Raw genomic sequence first — 22,626 nt, 5'->3', positions numbered from 1 at the left:
TGCAGTTCCCCGGCAACGGCGCCATTTTGACGTTAGGATTTTTGCTAGTAAAGAGTTTCATAAAAATAGTCACGTTGTAGATATAGTTTCTAAACCAACAGAAATCCCTTCGTACAAACGTTTTGGTTGTCACAAGTAACAAACCCCTTAAAAATTGATAACCGAAGTATTTAAACCTTAGGTCGTCTTCTCAAAGAACTGCAGGGAAGTATGTTCTTATTATTGGTTATGAAGATTGTAAATCGGGGTTTTGAAGATGAGGAACAAGTGATTTGAATTGCAATTAAAATAAGTAAAAGACTGTAAAATAAACTTTTGGCAAGGTATGAGAAATTGGAAGTCCTATCCTAGTTATCCTTATCAATGATGATGAAGATTGAATCTTAATTCCACTTAGTTAGCCTTTACTTAAAGTAAAGAAAGGTCAAGTGACTAATTATGTTGATCTTTAAATCCTAGTTAATCCCTAAGAAAAGATTGGGATTATTGAAGTTCAATTCAATTAGCAAAGATAACAATTATCAATCATGTTGAGTTTGATAACTCCTGAGTTACTGATTTCTTAACCAAGACCAAAGGGGAAAAGTAAATCTACTGGAATAAAAATGTCTTCAGATTGGAAGCAACTGTAACCTAAATAAAAGAGAGCAATAATAAACTGAAATACCTCAAATAACATTAATTCAAAGAATAATCTGTAACATAGAAGAATTCATAAATTAAATTGAGAAGCTAAATAAAAAGGAATGTTGAACCTGATAAAAAAGAGATAATCCTGAAAGCAAAAGAAATCCTAATTCTAAATCCTAAAAGAGAGAGGAGAGAACCTCTCTCTCAAAACTACATCTAATTCATGAAAAAGTAACTAATTGGAGATTCTCCTATGAATGGATGCATTCCCTCACTTCATAACCTCTGATCTGTGCCTTCTGGACTTGGATTAGGGTCAAAAAGGACTTCAGAAATTGCTGGGAGCATTTTCTGTACTTTCTGGTACGTGGCCTCTGTCACGCGTCTGCGTGGGTCACGTGTCCGCGTGGGTCACGCGGTCGCGTCATTTGGAGTTTTCCTTGTCACGCGGTCGTGTCACTGCCAGTTTCTTCAAAACTCCGTTTTATGCTTTCCTTCCAATTTTGTATGTTTTCTTTCCATCCTTTAAGTCATTCCTGCTTTAGAAGATCTGAAACTACTCAACACACGAATCACGGCATCGAATTGAAGTAAAGGGTAATTAAAATAATTTATTTTTAAAGCATAGGAAACATGTTTTTCACATACATCACATAATAAGGAAGGGAAAGTAAAACCATGCAATTTATATGAATAAGTGAGTGAAGGATTGAATAAATCACTTAAATTAGGCACAAAGTATATCATAAAATATGGGTTTATCGGTCCTCCCCATTCAGAGTAATTCCACTGTGGCATTTAACGAACACCTCAATACATTAACAGTCTACGTCAGAGGCGCTGTTGGTCTAACTGACGGAAGGATATAACGTGTCCACGTTTTGTTCCCTAAGGCTGCGTTTGTTTTCAGAGACAGAACAGAACAGTACACTGAGACAGAGACAATAGGACGGAGACATTAAAAATTATTGTTCATGTATTGTGTTTGGATATGATGGACAAGACACTAATGTAATGTCCAGTATCATGTTTGGATACACATAAAAATACATGGACAAGACTATAATATTAGGTAAAATGACTAAAATAGACATCCCTCCCCTCCTTCCCTGTATCTCTAATCCTTGCCCTCCCTAACCTTTCGCTAAACTCTTCTCACTCTCTCTGGTGGACTACTCTTCAACACATCGCATTCCATTTTACCCTACCTCTCTTGATTGCAAGAATGTTGTCATTGTTCCCATTCTCACGAATCATGTTAAGGTACGCTCTTCTTCAAATCCCAAATTATGTTCCTCATTCCGCTCTCGGTCTTTGCTTCCCTTCAACTTCATCCCTACACTCTCACTCTTAGCCCCAATCGCTTGATGAAGCTGTTGATTCCTTCACTCGCATGCTCTTTATGTGTCGCCCTCCATCCATCCTTCAATTCCCCAAGATTTTGGGATCTCTTGCCAAGACCAACCATTGCCCCACCGCCATTTCCCTTTTTCAGCAATTGCAATCCAGGGTAATCGCTCCCAACTTATTTACTTTGAATATCTTAATCAATTGTTCCTGCGGAATGGATTTGGATCACTCTTGCTGTCGCTGCTTTTGCAAAGATTTTCAAGAGTGATTTTCAGCCTTATACCGTAACGTTGACAACAATCATCAAAGCTCTCTGTCTATGTGGTAACGCTGAAAAAGCACTGCACTTTCATGGCAAAGTGCTGGCTCATGGATTTCATTATTAGTTTTATGAGCACTTCCATGTTGGAACACTATATTTTATACAATAAGAAATTTGTTATGAGCACTTCCATGTTGGAACACTATATTCTACTATTTTGTGCAGTTCTTGTTAGCTTGTGGTCCCCCACTTTAAGGAAAATATCCTCTATATATTCTTCTAATTATCATATTACCAACTCAATAATTCTTTCATTGATTTAGCTTATGCAAATTCCAATCTTTTACTGTCATTCAAAGCCAAACTGAGCAAAGTTTCATGTAAGTGCAATATTAAATTTTGATCAAAATTTACTTCCTGGATACTATTATTAGTACTTGACTATATGAATTGAGCTTATCATGAAGATTGTGTGTTTTTTAGTAAAATGGACTTTCTTGTGTTTTTTTTTTTCTTTGAAGATGCAAAGAAGATGGAGAAGAAAAGAGAGATTGTGGAGCTGTATAGGGAGAGGCTGGACAACACTCTTGCCTCACCTCATATGACAAATTATCACATGCTCAAAAACCTTGTTCAGACTCAACTCTTGCATTCTTCAAAACAACAAGGTACTAATAACAGCATTCCTTAGCCATATTTGTGTTGTAATGATTGAATGTTTATTAGTACTATAGTTGAGGAGTGTTTCTGAATATAGTAAAGGGTCTAGTACAAGTACACCATCATACACTGATTGGAAAGTATGCTATCTACACTACAACTATGCTATATTTTTATTGTCCATCCTTTTAGATATAGAACTTGAAATCAGTAATTTGCATTGTTGTAATGTTACTTCTTTAAACAGATAAAATAGGATAATGAAGGGTTCCGTGTTATATATCACGAAGGGCCGGAGGGAACTCCGTTTCAAGTGGCCTTATATTATTGTCCATTCTGTTCCTATACATCTCAGTTTGAAAGATTCGTGTCATCCATTTACTTTGGTAATTTTGGTAGTTGTTAATCTAACACTGGTTGATCTTCCTGCTAGAATTCTACCAAGGTGAAGGTGCCGATAGCTTAAGGTGAAGAAAGAAAATTCCTAGAAGAAAATGAGCTAAGGGAAAAGAAAAGAAAAGCAGCAGCATGAAGGTATGGACCATAAGAGTGAATTCATTTGTAAAGTGAACCAATAAGGGTGAATTCATTTGTAAATAAATATTGCTGTGCACTTAGATTAAGCAAAAGCTGGATAGGCTCTTACTCACTTTAGAGGCAAGCTCTGTTTTGAAGAGCTATTGCTATCTGCCACAGCCAAGCACATTTAGATCCTCTGGATTGGGGTATGAATGGGGAGTTTTGACCACAAACTGACGTAGGAGGCTAGGACTTCTCTCCTTGAACACCCCACTTTTGTTTCTAGCTTGGGTAGACTTTTCTTTTTGGTAACAGAGGAAAGCCATTGTTTTAATCAATTGAGATGCTTTTGCATTGTAGTTTTGATGTAGCATAAAATGTAATTGAAGCATGGAAATTTGACTAACTGTGTGTTCTCTGTTACAGGAAGGACTGAGTTTGGTTTTCAGAGGTGGGAATGGCTGATGGTTGATGAAGTACAAAATGATCAAACTGTAACTGCTTAATATTTTATTTTTTTTAAAATATTATTCACAGTCATCATTTTATTCTATTTCAAATTTCCATGAGAGAAGAGAGAATATGCATACATGTTTAGGACATGGGACATATGCATTTACATGTAGAATATCGTTGAGCCTGAAGTTTCAATAACTTGTGTCACTTATTGTTACACTTAATAATAGTTTTCGAGCTTTATTTTTCAGAAGTGGACCATTTGAGTTATGCTTGTTCATTCCATCTCTACATGGTTGATTTTTGTGAAATACAATATATGAGTTTCCCAGGTGTTCTTGAACCGCTCCATTTAACTATTTTGGGTTCTTTTGCATAACAAACCTTTCTAGACTAGTGCAACACAATGAAATGAGGTCTACTAATTGCAAATTATCTATTCTTCAACCTTATTAACAATGAACACCGGAAAAACTAACATCGAAGACTGGACGTAACCTTATGAAAAAAACATTATTTTTTTAAAAAAAAAATAATTTACAATAAATGAATTTATATTTATTTTAAACCATATACAAGATATTAATTTCTAACCAAAATCTTAAACAATTAAACAATTTCTAACCAAAAGCTTAAACAATTAAGCACCCATTTTGAACAAGTTTCTGCAGTAACATAATTAAAACCAATACGTAAAACTAACTATGCACTAACATCAAAAAAATCTTGCATGTAAAATTATGCTTGTTTGAACCTAAGTCTGCACAAAATGAAATGATAACTCAAAGAGATTAACTCCAATTCTAAGTATGCAATATAGCTCTAATAAATCCGGTTTTCTGACTATTTTCCAATGACCAAAACATTTTTTCCAGTTGAGGATTTGTAGAGAACTTGAGTGCAATAGAAATAACTTCATCATCAGTGAATCCAAGTTCACTGAGTATATCACCAGTCTTTTTTTCCTCACGAGTGTTTACCATAGCTTGGGCAAAAGCATCCAAACGCTTTCCCTGTTGATCGAACACATATTTCAGCGTGTCAGTTAACTCCTTCATTATCTTGGTATCCTTTGCCGCTTTAAATGAGGAAGGCTTCTTTCCTTGTTTCTTCCCAGAAGATGAAGCCACAGAATTTGATTGTTGGAGTAGAGATTCACTACAATCATGATTTGAGTTAAAGAAATCCGTATCTTCTTCGTCCATTTCTTCATACCCATTCATTTGCACTTCTTCTTCAGCGTCATTGCCGCATACAGCAGCATCCCCATTTGCTCTTTCCTTACAAAATATTTTTTCCAAACGCGTATAAAGGGGAAAAGGCTTTCCTGGAGTATACAACCTTACTCCTTGTTTCTAGAAAAAATAAAAAATAAAAGATCAACTAAGAAGGACAGACTATCAAGTAGAATAAAATTAATTCAACAAAATCAAACTTGTAAACCAACCTTCATATAAGCAGCGAGGATCTCTTTGTTGTCCACAACCACGCATTGCTTCACATCATCCCATCCAAAACCGCTACAGCCTGCCATGTCAGCAGCAAATTGATATTTCTCTTTCAACCTCTTAACCTTGTTTTTGCAATGAGTTATTTGAAAACCACCACTTGAAAACCTCTCATTCATTTTTGCAGCAAGTTTCTCAAAAGATCCAGGCCTAAATTGACCTGCATCAGCTATTCTTCCTTCAATGACAAGCTCCTCCATAAAATCAACAAATACCTCTGTCTCCTCATCAGTCCAAACATGTCTGTCCATTTGTCTCTACAATCTAGATTTAACTAAATCAGAATTCAATTGAACATCATAAACATATCATGACATTATCTTTATAATGTATCAATACAATATATTTAAATAAAATACACATAATAATTCAAACTATCAAAAACAAGCCAAAGGCAGTTAGCTTGGCTAGAAGAGCATTCTTTGGTGAAGGTGTCCTAAGACATGGCAACTAGCAGCTTGAACATTGGTATGTATAGTTCAGGTTGCCTTTCCATCAATTATTTTTTCAAAATCTAGGTAATTAATGCTTGTTTTGAAAGAAAGTGACAACAAGAGATTAAGTGAGCTAAGCATGAGTTCCAACTTCCAACCAAGCTAAAAATTTTGATAAGAAATCAGAGGAATGGCAAGTTAGTTGGAAACTGTTTTTTTTTTTTAAATTCATTAGACGGGGAATTAAAAAGGATAAGAAAACCCACCAGATATAATAAATATCATGAAACAAAGCTAACCAATCTTTCAATCAATCTAAAAGGGAAATTGGGCTGGAAAAGAGTTAAATATGATTGCAAGCAGGAAAATGCAAGACGTAGATATAAACAGAAATCACAGAAATGTGAAAACAGGAGGCTACAAAAGAAAGATGATCCATCTTTTAGGAACACAGAAAAATAGTTATATGATTAGGTCTTAGTTGATGTTACCACTTTGACACTATGTTGAAGAAAAATATGGAAAAGGAAGAGAAGACGATTGTACAAGTAACAAATACAGGAATATAAAGATTTCAAAAAATATTAAGATTAGAGAGAATGAATCAAAATGAATCAATAATATACATTTTCAATCAAATAAGCCAATCATATGACAATTAATTAATTCGGCTATGCATCCACTCATTGTACATTTCATGTGCTAAGTTGTCTCGCCAATCATTCCATTCATTGCTGCCCTCTACACTATCAATCATTTCATCATCGCCATCTTGGTTATCACCATGCTCCTCTCCAATAAGCACTTGCTCATTCTCAAGTGATATGTCCTCCTCAGGATCGGAGTCCATATTAAGCCGAATAAAATTTTGTAATAAACAACAAGCAATAATTATTTTATTTTGTGTCTTGATTTGGTAGAAACAAGGACTCCTCAAAATTGCCCATCTCTTCTTCAATAAACCAAAACAACGTTCAATAATGTTCCTAGCTGAAGAGTGCTTCTTGTTAAAATATTCTCGAAAGTTTCTAGGCGCATTTCTACCATAGGCCCATTCTTGTACGTGGTATCGAGTTTGCCTATATGGTGCTAGAAACCCCTTGCAATTAGTATAACCAGCATCCACTAAATAATAATTCCCTATAAATTAAAAGAGACACGTTATGAGGATTAAGAAAATTTTATGAATTAAAAATTTTGAAGTGTTTTTGTTACCTAAAATTTAACTATTACATACCAATTGGTATCTTGAGGTTATTACGACGTGAAATTGCATCTCTAAGGACTCTTGAATCCGATGCGGATCCTTCCCATCCACTAAGTACGTACACAAAATTCATATCTCGATTGCATACGCCTAGGACGTTGGTTGATATTTTACCCTTTCTTGTTCTGTATCTTGATTTGTCTTCTTCAGGGACAGTCACATCTATATATGTTCCATCTAATGCTCCTAGACAGTTCTAAAGCAAAGAAATTGAAGGTTCAAAACTATCTCTATACCAAACCATATATAATACAAAACCACAACCGCGTTTCTTCATTAGACGTACCTTGAACCATTTCCATCGGGGATCTATGCAGTCATCTGGAACAGGAACAGGCTTTGCAAACAACAGGCTTTGGACACATATTACCGATGACAAAACTTTATTAAAATACTTACTTATTGTTTCTCATGACCTATAAAATCTAACTTGGAGTGTGCGATTCTTTTTATGATGAGCTAAAATTATTAAAAATATAATCACTTGCTCTGGTATATTTACATGACATTCATCGCTTAATCCACCCTGAACTTTAAGTAACTCACATAATCTTCCTAATGCATCTACGCTCATCCTTAATTCCCAAATACAATTCCTATCGCCTCCTCCTATTATGCGACTTAACACATTCCGTCTTAAGGGATTAGTATTAATTTCTCTATTCCTAATAAACAAATGTCTCCTTCTCTTATTTCTCAAACAAAAAAATGCAAACATCAAAATTAATATTGTGGCTATCTCAAGTTCAATCTCAATCATAAAATAATAAAAAAAAAGAAATCGCCTAAATTGTTCAGAGTAGTCCAATGGTTCCATTTCTTCCCTAACAACAGATAAAAAATTTAAATCATAATTTATTATAAAATAACATAAATACTATAAATAATCAATAAGAATAAAAATAACAACATCACCAACTAATTATTTTATTTTTGCATTCAAATCAATAAGAAGAGTTCAATATAATTTTTTTTCATTCCTTATTCCATTCTAAACAAAATATGTTCAATCATTTATTCACAGCAGGACTGCATAAATTAAAAATTTTGACACCAAAAATACCATTTCTCATGTCCATATTCAATTTTTATATTTTCAAATCACAAACAATATAAACAAATAAAAATAACAGAAGCCAGAAGAACCCAATAATTTAAAGTAAAACAATACAAACGAAATTAAGAAGCAAAGAGGAAAGGCAGAGTTATATACCTGCGTGACTGAGAAAGAGAAGAACACGTGAATTCCAAAAGTTGTGACAAGCTCTAATAAATATTTTGCTTCTGAAATGTTGTAGTTAAATTAGTTGAGCAAAAAAATGAAGAGGAGAAGCAGTAAAGAAGAAGAAAAAGAAACAAAGAAAAAGAAAGAAGAATAAGATAAAGTACTAAACAATAGAACACCGGAGAAAGAAGAGAAATAAGAAGAAGAAGAATGGGACAGAGAGCAAAGAGAAAGAGAAGAGACAGAGAGAAAGAAGAGAAATAAGAAGAAGAAAGGGACAGAGATCAAAGAGAAAGAGAAAGAGAATAGACGGAGAGCTATACCTGGGAAGTGAAACGAAAAAAGAATCTGAAAAAGAGAAGGAAGAAGGAGAGACGAAACAGAGAGCAAGGGAAAGATAATCTTGGAGGAGAAGGCTGCTGCACAACACAAAATTAGGGCTTATGATATGATTTAAAAGAGGGTAACAATGGAATAATAATAATATGTAGGGATAAAATGGAAAAGAATTTTCATTAAAAAATCTGTGTCCACTTTGTTAATTCCCGTGTCCATCATTGTCCTCCATAAAAGAGTGGACACTAAAATTAAAAAAACTGTTCCAGAGACAATATGTCCACTGTCCATGTCTCTGCTACCAAACACGTTTTAAACATTTATTGTCCATGTCTTTGTGTACTGTCTCCAAAAACAAACGCTACCTAAGGGATCTATTTGTTATTTTTTTCTGGGGCTAAATTGTCCGAACGCGAAATTCTCAGAGACTTAATTGTCACTTTACTCTTTTTCTCAAAGTCAGAAGTTTATTGATTTATTGAATAAATATTTGGTCCAACTTGGACTACAACCAAAAGAAGTGGCTAAAACATCAAAAGACAAAAAATAAAATAGGTTCAGAAATAACGAAATGAAAAGAAGGTATTATGCAGTAAAGAGAACGCAGAGCTTTCAAGAAGGAACTAATGGAAGAAATTCCTCCATCAAACTCTTTGATGATGAAATAATCTGCTTAGGAGTAATGTCTCGTTGTTCGAAGATCTTCAGGTTTTGTGCCAACCAAATCTTCCAAAGCGTTACTGCTATGAGGCTTTTGTGGTGATAGCCTCCTCTTGCCTTCATCGTTACTTCTATCCACCAATCCCAAACTTCCAAGAAGGTGCCAGGTATGAATTGAACCCCTAATCCTTGCCAATTTTTTGCTGATTTTGAGCAATTAATCAAGCAATGCATCACTGTTTTAGGTTCCATTTGGCATCTAGGGCATGTACTTAAAATTGGAGATTCTCGTCTGAATTCGATGATTGACCAGGAGAGCTTTATGAGTTCTTTCAAGAAAAAACCCTCTGCACATAGTAAGAAAAGATAAGGGGAGAGAAGATCTCCTTTTTGGAGACCTCTCGTTGGCTTAAAAAATCCTAGTGAGTGACCATCCACAGTAACAGAGTACGACATCGTAGTAACACACTCCTTATCTAATCAATCCATTTGTTACAAAAGCCCAATTTCTTCATGATCTCCTAAACAAAATTCCATTCAACCCTGTCATATGCCTTACTTATATCCAATTTAAAAGTCATGTCGTAGTCACCATACCTCTTGTTTTTCAAGAAATGCATCAGCTCATGAGTGACTAGAACATTGTCACTAATCAAAAGTCCTTTCATGAAGGCACTCTGATTTTTGCTGATTATCTTCTGCAACATTTTTTGCATTCTATGCACAAGAAATTTGGAAATGGTTTTGTAGAAAACAAAGCTTAAATTTATCGGGAAAATCTGGCTCATCGAGGCTGTGCCTGGAATGTTCGCAATTAAGCATATTTGAGTGTGGTTCAAAACCCTTAACATTTTTCCACCCGAGAAGAAACTTGTAACTACTTGCACCAATTCCTTCTTAATAATATCCCAAAAGAAATGGAAGAATCTGCCTGTGAAGCTATCTTCACCTGGGGCTGAATAAGGATTAATTGAAAAAAATGCACGCTTGATTTCTTTTTCCGAAATTGGCTGAGACAGAATTATATTATCTCTGTTCTCCGCCTTTGTCTCCAGACCCTCTAATATCACATTTGGTTCATCTGGATTAGAAGTTGCAAACAATTTTTCAAAAAAATTTTAAGACATCCTCCCAATGATGTTCGTGTCTGTGAATTCCTGCCCTACATCATCTACCAATTTTTCAATTCTATTTTGGTTATTATGCATCCAAAATTGAGAATGAAGAAACTTAGTATTCTGGTCTCCCCATTTATACCATTTCACTCTTGATTTCTCTTTCTAATATCGTTCCTCTTTCTCATATGCTTCTTGTAAAGTTGTTTCAAGGTTTAGGATTCGACTTCTATCTGCCTCATGAGCTTTCATTTTTTTCTTTCTCCAGCTTCCTTTTAGTATCTTGAATCAACTTTTCAGAGTTGTAGGAATTAGTAGCTTTCCATTGCACTAACTTGTGACGAATAGTTCAAAGTTTATTCGCCAATATGAATATAGCCGAACATGTACAAGGAGTTTGCGATGCCTCTTTAACTATTCTTCTCACTTGTTTCTCCTCACACCACCTCTTCTGAAAGTGGAACCTGTGCTTTATCTTCCATTTGGAAAATTCCAGAGTTAAAAGAAGAGGTCTATGATCAAAGCCATGATCATCTAAATGAATAATTTTTTCATCTGGGTATGCTGCCATCCAATCCTAAGATACCAAGCATCTATCAATTCTCTCCCTGATTAAATTACTTCCATATTGTTTATTACACTATGTAAATTTAGGCTCTTCAAACATGAAATCTCTAAGGTTTCCCTCATCAACAAAATTTTGAAATTCTCGTATAGAACTTGCTGATTTGGGCCTTCCGCCCTCTTTTTCATGATGAGCAAGAATGGCATTGAAATCTCCAATGATAAGGTACATAGAGTTAAAAGAATTTAAACATTGTTGTACCTTTTCAAATTGAGCTTTCCTTTGATTCTTTTCCTGTGTAAGTGAACTCTAAAAATGCTCCATTTCTTGCCACTACTTGGTTCCAGCCAGTCGAATTGTATGAAAACGGATGCAGTTTTCTCAATATTAATCGAATCTCCTCCTTCCATGCAAGCACCAAACCACCACCAACTCATTGTGGCTCTACACAAAATGAGTTCTTGAAACTCAGCTTCTCACACTGTGCAACAAACAATGAGTTGTTTTTGGTTTCACATAAAAATAACAAATCAGGAGAATGAGATCTCCTTATCCTTTGGATATTGTGAACTGCTAGAAATTTCTCCAACCCCCAGCAGTTTCACATCAACATCTTCATTTGGGTTGGAGTGCCAAATTTGGGTTGGCACTATACCCCGTTTTAGCAACCTCCATTCCTTGTATCCCCTCCTATTTTTTATCTAGGTCTTCCTCCAAGTCATTGTTCCTCTTCACTCCTATCATCATATTCATCTTCGTTCCTTCCTGCATTGCCAAATATTTTATTTTGAATCTTTTATTTCTTGTTGCTATGGTTTGGCTTGTACGATGGATAGTAAAAGACTTGTCATGGCTTGCTGTTTGTATAATGTCTTCATTCACATTCTTCACTACTTGTACATTCTCCCCTAATACTCCCATCATCTCCCTTCCTTGATTTAGTCGTTCAGAATTCTCCCCGGTTCCTTCCTCGTTATCTTCAATGACTATTACTTGGTCCTGTTGCTGTTGTGTTCCTTTTTTCTCCATTGATAGATCACTGAATTTTCTTAGAAGGCTAACAGGAGTAGGTTTCTTCGTTCTATTTTCCAGTTTTCAATTTGGTTTATTTTTTATGGGATCTGAATTCTCCTTCAACACCTCTATCCGCTTCCCAGTTTGCTCAGCCTTTAGCCATTCACCCCAACTCTCCTTTTCACCTTGCTCTTCCTCACCTTCATCAGATCCTTCGATACAGTTTCGTGTTTCATGGTCCTAATGTCCGCAGACTGAACAGAAACAACCAATCCGCTCATATTTCAATCATATTTCAATTATTCTCCTGTTAGGTCCTACAATTTTGATCGCTTGCTTTAATTTTTGTGTTACATCCATGTTGACTCTTACTTTTACTACCCGAGTCTCTTGCCCTCTCATTAGAAACAAGTCCACATCCACAACCTGCCCTAATGCTTCTCCTATTTTCCTTCCAAGTTCTTTCGTTTTACAATATTATGACATCCCCCCATAGTTGAATCCATATAGGAACATAGAAAAAATCTTCTTTTTCAATCTCCATCTCCTCCATCCACCTCTTAATGTTAAGTATGAAATTTTTAAATAGCCAAGGAACTTCTTTTTCGATTCGGTTCATGTCTTGTACTTTGTCGAAAAAAAATTAGAATTTGTTATTTTCATGATCCAGCACCCGCAGTCCATCTAGATGCCTCCATATTCCCTTCATTACAGGTTCAATCGTACCAATGATAAAACTTTTATCTGATAGTATGTAATCTGTCAACAAGACTCCTTGGCACTCCTCCAAACCCTCCTGAATAGCTGAGGTATCAAAGAGGATGACTCCTTCTTGCCTTAGCTACTCCCTTTCCTCCTCACTCCCGAGACCTTACCCTTTGTCTCCCATGATTCTGTTTTACGTATTAGAGGAGGCCTCCATGTTTGAATCAAAATTAGAATTCTACTTGAAAAAGACTCACAAGCACTTAAACTCTAGCAAAGTACTCAAACCCTAGTGGTAATTGAATAATTTTGAACATATACAAAACTTTTAAATTCTTTATGAATTTAAATTGATCTATGAATTTTAAATAATTGTATGGTTTTTATAGAAAGGATATTATTTTTATACTTGTAATTTGAATTAATCTATGAATTTAGTTACAGATAAAATAAATAAATATGAATTATAAACCCTAATAACTAACTAATTTAACACTATAATTTTTTCGAAAATAAAAGTGATTAAAAATATGAGATAACTAATTTAAAAGGTAAAATAGTTAATTTATTCATAAATTTAAATTAAAGAGACTGCATTATCTTTTTATTTAGTATTTTTAAATAGAATTATTATTATTATTATTATTATTATTATTATTATTATTATTATTATTATTATTAAGTAAATTTAGTTAATTCATTTATAAATTTAAATCAAAGAGACTCCTTTATCTTTTTATTTAGTTTTTTAAATAAAATTATTATTGGTTTTACGTAAACTTATTATTAGATTTTTTTTAAATAAAAGAATAATATTATTATAATAAAATAAAATATAACTATAATTTAAAATTTTAAAAAGTAATAATCTAAGAAAATAATTTATAATTTATAAAAAAAATTTTTAAATTACTTCAATAATATTAAAAATTAAATATCTAACGACCTAAAAAAAGTAAATTTAAAAATTTTAAAACTAAAAATTTAAATAAATAATAATTTATAATTTATAAATAAAGTTTTAAAAATTTTTATTGATGATACATAAATAAATAATTTCTAAATTTAATGTATGAGTGTCATGGCAGCATAATCTACGTACTTAATATATTAAAATTGAATATTTTCTCAACTAATAAAAGTGAGGTGTCAATTTTTCATGAAGTCTTTTTTCTTTCCAAATGAAAGCAATATTCTCTCCTCTAAATTTATTTTAGAAAAATATTTTTATTATAATTATATTACAAATAGCATTTAATGAATAATGTATGATTATACTAATTTAGGAAAATATCTTTATTATAATTATATAAAATTAATATTTAACGCATTATCAACTAATGAAAGTGAGGTGTTAATTCTTTATAAATTCATTTTTCCTTCAAAATGAAAATACTATTCTCTCCTCTAAATTTATTTTAAAAAATCTCTTTATTATAATTATATTACAATATTACAATTATATTACAATTAGTATTTAATAAATAATGCATGATTATACAAATTCATAAAAATATCTTTAGTATAATTATATAAAATTAATATTTAATACATTATTAAACTAATTATCAATCGAAAATATTTTTAATTATTTTAATTATATTGATAGAATTCTAATTCTCATTTATTATACAATAATTTTATTAGTGGCAATTTGTTACATTAACAGTGACCCATCCCATTTATAATAATAATAATAATAATAATAATAATAATAATAATAATAATAATAATAATAATAATAATTAAATACTAAAATAATTGTCAAACATAGTCTACCTAATTTTAATTAGTTAACAAATTTAATTTTAGTTGCTATATTTTATTTTTATATAATTATTTTAATTATTGTCAATCATTATACATCAAATTAGCATTTAATACATAATTATATTAATTCTCAATAATTTTTTTATAATTATACATCAAATCAGTATTCAATACATAATTATGTTAATTATCAATAATTTTAATTTTTAATCATTATAAAATCATTTTAAATTAATCGTAATTTCCGGCAAGTTGATATTGATATCTACCTTAAAAAATTAAAACAAAAATCTATGATTCTAATCATGATAAAAATGTATATGATATGATAATGACTTATTCAATCACGGCAAATATATGATGTATAACATAAATAATGAAAAATTAACTTAATACTAACTAATTTATATAATTATTTTTGTTCTAATTAATAAAGGCTATATATAGTATTTTTTTGTGGTTCGTGAGTCTAGATAAGAGAGTCAACTCACTTTTTTTTTAATTTATTATTATTTCTTAACCACTTCATAGAATAAGAATGTATTCTTCGATTTTCATTACAGTTGATCCTTTTAAAGTACAATTTATAATTTATAGTACTTTTCTATATGCTCATTCTATTATATTATTCTTTTGATAATTTAATGATTGTTCTTACTCCAACTTATTCTTTTCGTCTAATATTCTAGTGCAATTATCTTTTGTCACAATCATTTACAATGCACCACATCCATCAAATACCATCTCATGTTGTATTTATTGATTCGGGTTCTAATTACATGGATGTAAGCATCTAATGAAGGGCAGTAAACTCTATTTTATCGAATGATGGTTGGATCTACTCACATATTATGACCAACCTAATGGAATGTAGGTAAAATTAGCTTTTTTGGGAGGAGCTCAATTTTTGATTGAGGAATTGTTTTGACGGAGCTTTGTAAGACAAGTTCAAGTTTTATCCCCTCCATGCTTTATTTCTACGTCTGCTGTAAGGCCCGGAATTTTCGGAAAATATTATTATTGGTTAATTTCAATTTATTCATTCATTAAAGACTTTATTTTTAGAAATTATTTTACTAAAAGTTATTAAATCAAGTTTTGATAATTAAATTAGAAATTTTACTTAATCTTATAATTATTGAATAATTTTTTATATTTAAATTATACAACTTAACCGTTGTAAAAGAATAAGAATTTAATACGATTTAGTTATATAATTGAGATTTCAGAATTTAATACTTTAATTTTTATAAACAAAGAAAATTAATTATATTATTTTTATTTTTAAATTAGAATACCTGATTAAATACCAGTTAGCAAATTCATAATTAAGTAATACTTTTTTAAAGTAATTTTTTAAAGATTAAATTAGATTTTAAATTAATATAACATATCCTAATTTGATTAAAATTACTAAAGCCAAATACTTTCAAATTAAATTCAAACCCTAACTTTAATCAAATTAAACCATAACCCCTTAATCTAACCTAGCCACCGCCACTCCCTAACTCAGCTCCATCCCTTCAGAAATAGAAAAAAAGAAAGAAACGAAGGAAAGAAAGAGAGAAACGAGGAAGGGGAAATCGGAGAGGGAGGAAGAGACTGTCGGGGAGGAGCCGCTGCCGCACCACTGTCGCGCTGCTCAGGACCGTGTCCCGCTCGCTGCCGCGCCGTGCTCAGTGTTGTCATCGCCGTCCGCCGCTGCGCCACACCTCCCCATCGCAGCCGTGTCGTCGTCACGCACAAGAGGAGGAGAAGGGGGGCAACAGGGAGAAGAGGAAGGGATGGTGCCGTGATTGGGCTCGCCGCCGTTGCGTCGCGACAGCTTCCAGTTCCGTTGCTGCTGTTCGCGCTGTCATCTCCAGCTCGCGCCGTCGCCGTTTGCAAAGAGAGAGAGAGAGAGAGAGAGAGAGAGAGAAAGAGAGAGTGATGAGCGGATAATTTATACGCTTTTTGGAATTGTTTTTACATAGTTTTTAGTATGATTTAATTAGTTTTTAGTATATTTTTATTAGTTTTTAAATAAAAATCACATTTCTAAACTTTACTATGAGTTTGTGTGTTTTTCTGTGATTTCAGGTAATTTCTGGCTGAAATTTAGGGACCTGAGCAAAAATCTGATTCAGTGGCTGAAAAAGGACTGCAGATGCTGTTGGATTCTAACCTCCCTGCACTCGAAATGGATTTTCTGGAGCTACAGGAGTCCAAATAGTGCGCTCTCAATTGCGTTGGAAAGTATACATCCAGGGATTTCCAGCAATATATAATAGTCCATACTTTGCTCAAAGATAAACGACGTAAACTGGCGTTCAACGCCAGTTCCATGTTGCATTCTGGCGTTAAACGCCAGAAACAGGTTACAAGTTGGAGTTAAACGCCCAAAATAGGCCCAAAACAGGCTACAACCTGGCGTTTAACTCCAGAAACAGCCTAGGCACGTGTAAAGCTCAAGTCTCAGCCCCAGCACACACCAAGTGGGTCCCCGAAAGTGGATTTCTGCACTATCTATCGTAGTTTACTCATTTTCTGTAAACCTAGTTTACTAGTTTAGTATTTAAACAACTTTAGAGATTTATTATGCATGTCATGATATTTTACACGTTTCATATTATAATTCTGACGGCATGAGTCTCTAAACCCCATAGTTGGGGGTGAGGAGCTCTGCTGTGTTTCGATGAATTAATGCAATTACTACTGTTTTTCATTCAATCACGCTTGTTTCTATTCTAAGATATTCACTCGCACTTCACTCTGATGAATGTGATGATCCGTGACACTCATTATCATTCTCACCTATGAACGCGTGCCTGACAACCACCTCCGTTCTATCTGCATTAGCTTGAGTGTGTATCTCTTAGCCTCTTGGTTCACGATCAGAGTCTTCGTGGTATAGGCTAGAATTATTGGCGGCCATTCCTGAGATTCGAAAAGTCTAAACCTTGTCTGTGGTATTCCGAGTAGGATCTGGGAAGGGATGACTATGACGAGCTTCAAACTCACGAGTGTTGGGCATAGTGACAGACGCAAAAGAATCAATAGATTCTATTCCAACATGAGTGAGAACCGACAGATGATTAGCCATGCGGTGACAGCGCATTTGGACCATTTTCACTGAGAGGATGGATGGTAGCCATTGACAACGGTGATCCACCAACATACAGCTTTCCATGGAAGGAGCCTTGCGTGCGTGAAGAAGAAGACAGTAGGAAAGCAGAGATTCGGAAGACAGAGCATCTCCAAATCCTCAATTTGTTCTCCATTACTGCATAACAATTATTATTTAATTTATGCTATTTACTCCTCATAAACCCAATCACTTTTATTACTAATTTCCTGACTAAGAATTACAAAATAACCATAGCTTGCTTCAAGCCAACAATCTCCGTGGGATCGACCCTTACTCACATAAGGTATTACTTGGACGACCCAGTGCACTTGCTGGTTAGTGGTACGAGTTGTGAAAAGTGTGATTCACAATTTGTGCACCAAGTTTTTGGCGCCGTTGCCGGGGATTGTTCGAGTTTGGACAACTGACGGTTTATTTTGTTGCTTAGATTAGGAAAAATTTATCTTTTTAGTTTAGAGTCACTAAAATTGCGTCTTCTATTATTGTTTTTGGTTGAATTTTTTTTAAATCCTTATTTTCTCTTTTTAAATTTTTCGAAAATTTTTATAAACTAATAATTGAGTTTTTCTGTTTGAGTTTTAGTTTCATATTTTAAGTTTGGTGTCAATTGCATGTTTTTACTTTCTTTTAAATTTTTGAATTTGTGTTCATTGTTCTTTCTTAATCTTCAAGTTGTTCTTGTTATTTTTCTTGTTTGATCTTTAGTTTTTCCTGTTCTGTGTGTTTTCTTGTTTTTCTTTTGTGTTTTCAAATTATCAGTATACAAAAAAAATATTTATACATTAAATACTTTTCTTTAAAACACTTTAAATTTATAGCTCAATTGGCTAGAGAGTTGTGCTTATGTTCTTGGTAATTGGGAATCCTCTTTTTAAAACTTTTTCAAAAATAATTTTTCTTTGATTAAATCTCATGTCAAACTTTTAAGTTTGGTGTTCTCTTGTTATTTTTCTTATTTATTTTCGAAAACTTATTTTTAGTTTTCTAAAAGTTTTAAGTTTGGTGTTCTTTTTATGTTCTTGTGACTCTTCAAGGTGTTCTTGAGGCTTCTTTGTGGTTTGATCTTAAAATCTTTAAGTTTGGTGTTCCTTGGTGTTTTCCCTCCAAAACTTTCAAAAAACAAGGAGCATTAGATCCAAAAATTTTAAGTCTTGTGTCATTTTATTGTTTTTCTCTTTCCCCCATTAAATTCAAAAATATCTTTGCTCTTTATTTTAAATTGAATTTTCGAGAATTACTTTTTAAAAATTCATATTTTTATTTTAAAAATCAAATCTTTTCAAAATTCAAAATCTTTTTCAAAAATCATATCCAAAGTTTTTCAAATCTTCTTAATTAAGCAATTATTTTCATTTTCAATTTTTTTTTTTGGTTTTCAAAATTTACATTTTAATTTCTAATTATTTTATTTTATTTTATCTTATTTTTTTATTTATCTTAATAATTTGGTTTGTCTACTTATACAAAATAAAAACAAAAATATATTTTCTTTGCAATTCATATCAATTCCATTCTATCCATTATGGACCTAAGTGGAAATGAACAGTCCAAAAGGACTCTGGGGTCATATGCTAATCCCACTACTACTGCATATGGGAGTAGTATCTGTATACCTCCCATCAAAGCAGACAGTTTTGAGCTAAATCCTCAGCTCATTGTCATGGTGCAGCAAAACTGCCAGTATTCTGGTCTTCCACAGGAAGAACCTACTGAGTTTCTGGCACAATTCTTGCAAATTGATAACACAGTACGTGACAAGGAGGTAGATCAGGATGTATACAAGCTGTTACTGTTTCTGTTTGCTGTAAAAGATCAAGCTAAAAGGTGGTTAAACAACCAACCCACAGCAAGCATAAAAACATGGAAACAGTTATCAGACAAATTCCTGAATCAATATTTCTCTCCAAAAATGATGACACAGCTAAGGCTGGACATCCAAGGCTTTAAACAAGAGGATGATGAATCCCTTTATAATACCTGGGAGAGGTACAGAGGGATGCTAAGGAAATGTCCCTCTGAAATGTTTTCAGAGTGGGTGCAATTAAACATCTTCTACTATGGGCTTACAGAAAGAGCTCAGATATCTCTAGACCACTCAGCTGGTGGATCTATACATATGAGAAAAACTATTGAAGAGGCTCAAGAGCTTATTGATATAGTTGCTAGAAATCAGCATCTGTACATAAGTAGTGGGTCCTCCGTAAAAGAAGAAGCCAAAGCAGTGTCCACTGAACTTGGTCCTCCAGAATAAGTTGCTGAACTCAATCAATAATTGTGTTTTCTAACAAAACAGCTAGCAGAATTCAAAGAGATGCTACAAGACACTAAAAATTCTAATAAAAATATGGAAGCACAATTGAATCAGACAAAACAGCAGTTATCAAAGCAGATAACAGAAGAGTGCCAGGCAGTTCAATTAAGAAGTGGGAAAACATTAAATACCTCACTTCAGAGCAGCAAAAAGTCAAGAAAAGAACAACTGACAGAAGATGAGCAAAATATTATCCAAAATGCCTCTGAGGACAGTAAGAGCCCAGAGAGGAATAACTCTGGCGTTCAAACGCCAGAAAAGAATGCAAAGTTGACGTTAAACGCCTAACCCACGCGCAATTCTGGCGTTCAAACGCCAGAAACAGGCAAGGAGCTGGCGTCAAACGCCCAATGGAAGCTCAGTTCTGGCGTTCAAACGCCAGTGAGGGATCAAACACACACAAGTGCTGATAGCAACCCCTCTAAAAAGGCTTTTCCAACCACCTCTGTAGGAAATAAACCTGCAGCAACTAAGGTTGAGGAATATAAAGCCAAGATGCCTTATCCTCAAAAACTCTGCCAAGAGGAGCAAGATAAGTAATTTTCCCGCTTTACAGACTATCTCAGGACTCTTGAAATAAAGATTCCGTTTGCAGAGGCACTTGAGCAAATACCCTCTTATGCCAAGTTCATGAAAGAGATCTTGAGTCATAAGAAGGATTGGAGAGAAACTGAAAGAGTTCTCCTCACTGAAGAATGCAGTGTAGTCATTCTGAAAAGCTTTCCAGAAAAGCTTAAAGATCCCGGGAGCTTTATGATACCATGCATATTAGAGGATAATTGCACCAAGACCGCTTTATGTGATCTTGGGGCAAGCATCAACCTAATACCTGCATCCACTATCAGAAAGCTTGGTTTAACTGAAGAAGTCAAACCAACCCGGATATGTCTCCAACTTGCTGATGGCTCCATTAAATACCCATCAGGCGTGATTGAAGACATGATTGTCAGGGTTGGGCCATTCGCCTTTTCCACTGACTTTGTAGTGTTGGAAATGGAGGAGCACAAGAGTGCTACTCTCATTCTAGGAAGACCTTTCCTAGCAACTGGATGAACTCTCATTGATGTCTAAAAGGGGGAAGTAACCCTGAGAGTCAATGAGAATGAGTTTAAGTTAAATGCTGCCAAAGCCATGCAGCATCCAGACACACCAAAAGACTGCATGAAAGTCGATCTTATTGACTCTTTGGTAGAGGAGATCAATATGGTTGAGAGTCTCGAATCAGAGCTGGAAGACATCTTTAAAGATGTTCAGCCTGATCTGGAGGATTCAGAGGAATTGAAAGAGCCTCTAAAACTTCCTCAGGAAGAGGAAAAACCTCCTAAATCTGAGCTCAAATCATTACCACCATCCCTGAAATATGCATTTCTGGGAGAAGATGACACTCTTCCGGTGATTATAAGCTCTGCTTTAAGTCCACTGGAAGAGGAAGCACTACTTCAAGTGCTAAGGACACACAAGACAGCTCTTGGGTGGTCCATAAGTGATCTTAAGGGCATCAGCCCAGCAAGATGCATGTACAAGATCCTATTGGAGGACAATGCTAAGCCAGTAGTTCAACCACAGAGGCGGCTAAATCCAGCCATGAAGGAAGCAGTGCAGAAAGAGGTCACCAAGTTACTGGAAGCTGGGATTATTTATCCTATTTCCGATAGCCCCTGGGTGAGTCCTGTCAAAGTTGTTCCCAAGAAGGGAGGCATGACAGTGATTCATAATAAAAAAAAATGAACTGGTTCCTACAAGAACAGTTACTGGGTGGCGTATGTGTATTGACTACAGAAGGCTCAATACAGCCACCAGGAAGGATCACTTTCCTTTACTATTCATAGACCAGATGCTAGAGAGACTAGTAGGTCATGAATATTACTGCTTTTTGAATGGCTATTCAGGCTACAACCAAATTGCAGTAGATCCTCAGGACCAAGAGAAAACAGCATTCACATGTCCTTCTGGAGTGTTTGCCTACAGAAGGATGCCTTTTGGTCTGTGCAATGCACCTGCAACCTTTCAGAGGTGCATGCTCTCTATCTTCTCTGATATGATAGAGAAATTCTTGGAAGTCTTCATGGATGACTTCAGTATTTAGAGACTCATTCAGCTCCTGCCTTAACCATTTAGCACTTGTTCTGAAAAGATGCCAAGAGACTAACCTAGTTTTAAACTGGAAAAAATGTCACTTTATGGTGACTGAAGGGATTGTCCTTGGGCATAAAATTTCAAACAAGGGAATAGAGGTGGATCAAGCTAAAGTTGAAGTAATTGAAAAATTACCACCACCTGCCAATGTTAAGGCAATCAGAAGCTTTCTGGGGCATGCAGGATTCTACAGGAGATTTATAAAGGATTTTTCAAAAATTGCAAAACCTCTAAGCAACCTGCTAGCTACTGACACGCCATTTGTGTTTGACACATAGTGTCTGTAGGCGTTTGAAACTCTGAAAGCTAAGCTAGTCACAGCACCAGTTATTTTTGCACCAGACTGGACATTACCATTCGAACTAATGTGTGATGCCAGTGACCATGCCATTGGTGCAGTATTGGGACAGAGGCATGAAAAGCTTCTGCATGTCATTTATTATGCTAGCCATGTTTTAAATGATGCCCAGAAAAATTACACAACCACAGAAAAAGAATTGCTTGCAGTGGTTTATGCCATTGACAAGTTTAGATCATACTTAGTAGGATCAAAAGTGATTGTGTACACTGACCATG

The 22,626-nt window shown here is 34.2% G+C and overlaps 1 protein-coding gene and 2 long non-coding RNA genes across 5 annotated transcripts; 2 read left to right on the top strand and 1 right to left on the bottom strand.

Moving 5' to 3' along the window:
• Nucleotides 1-1,761: 1,761 nt before the first annotated feature.
• LOC112780014 (uncharacterized) lies at nt 1,762-4,138 on the top strand. 3 transcript variants are annotated; one of them, XR_011877312.1, is made up of 5 exons: nt 1,762-1,893; nt 1,985-2,140; nt 2,764-2,910; nt 3,336-3,436; nt 3,848-4,138. It is a non-coding gene; the product is annotated as an uncharacterized lncRNA (long non-coding RNA). The 3 variants fall into 3 exon arrangements; XR_011877314.1 differs by having other exon boundaries at nt 1,814-1,893; nt 2,775-2,910; XR_011877313.1 differs by having other exon boundaries at nt 1,814-1,893; nt 2,772-2,910.
• A 2,339-nt stretch (nt 4,139-6,477) lies between these two features.
• LOC112778842 (protein ALP1-like) lies at nt 6,478-7,599 on the bottom strand. The gene is made up of 5 exons (XM_025823122.1): nt 7,589-7,599; nt 7,373-7,439; nt 7,057-7,282; nt 6,763-6,959; nt 6,478-6,648 (listed from the first exon to the last, which is right to left on the bottom strand). Exons 1-5 carry the CDS (start codon nt 7,597-7,599, stop codon nt 6,478-6,480), a joined length of 672 nt encoding a protein of 223 aa, XP_025678907.1.
• A 1,561-nt stretch (nt 7,600-9,160) lies between these two features.
• LOC114926026 (uncharacterized) lies at nt 9,161-17,185 on the top strand. Its single transcript, XR_011877519.1, has 2 exons — nt 9,161-9,474; nt 16,556-17,185. It is a non-coding gene; the product is annotated as an uncharacterized lncRNA (long non-coding RNA).
• The last annotated feature ends 5,441 nt before the right edge of the window (nt 17,186-22,626 follow it).

This window comes from Arachis hypogaea, chromosome 19 (genome assembly GCF_003086295.3).
Source record: "Arachis hypogaea cultivar Tifrunner chromosome 19, arahy.Tifrunner.gnm2.J5K5, whole genome shotgun sequence".
Taxonomy (NCBI): domain Eukaryota; kingdom Viridiplantae; phylum Streptophyta; class Magnoliopsida; order Fabales; family Fabaceae; genus Arachis; species Arachis hypogaea.
The sequence above is the reverse complement of the archived record's forward strand: the minus strand, read 5'-3'. Positions and strand labels throughout refer to the sequence as shown.

Bases quoted from the DNA above. Each gene is read 5' to 3' on its own strand.
- LOC112778842 (XM_025823122.1), bottom strand. The intron at 7,283-7,372 runs GTACGTCTAATG...TCTTTGCTTTAG, and splicing joins CCCGATGGAAATGGTTCAAG to AACTGTCTAGGAGCATTAGA. The intron at 6,960-7,056 runs GTATGTAATAGT...TTTAATTTATAG, and splicing joins TAACCTCAAGATACCAATTG to GGAATTATTATTTAGTGGAT.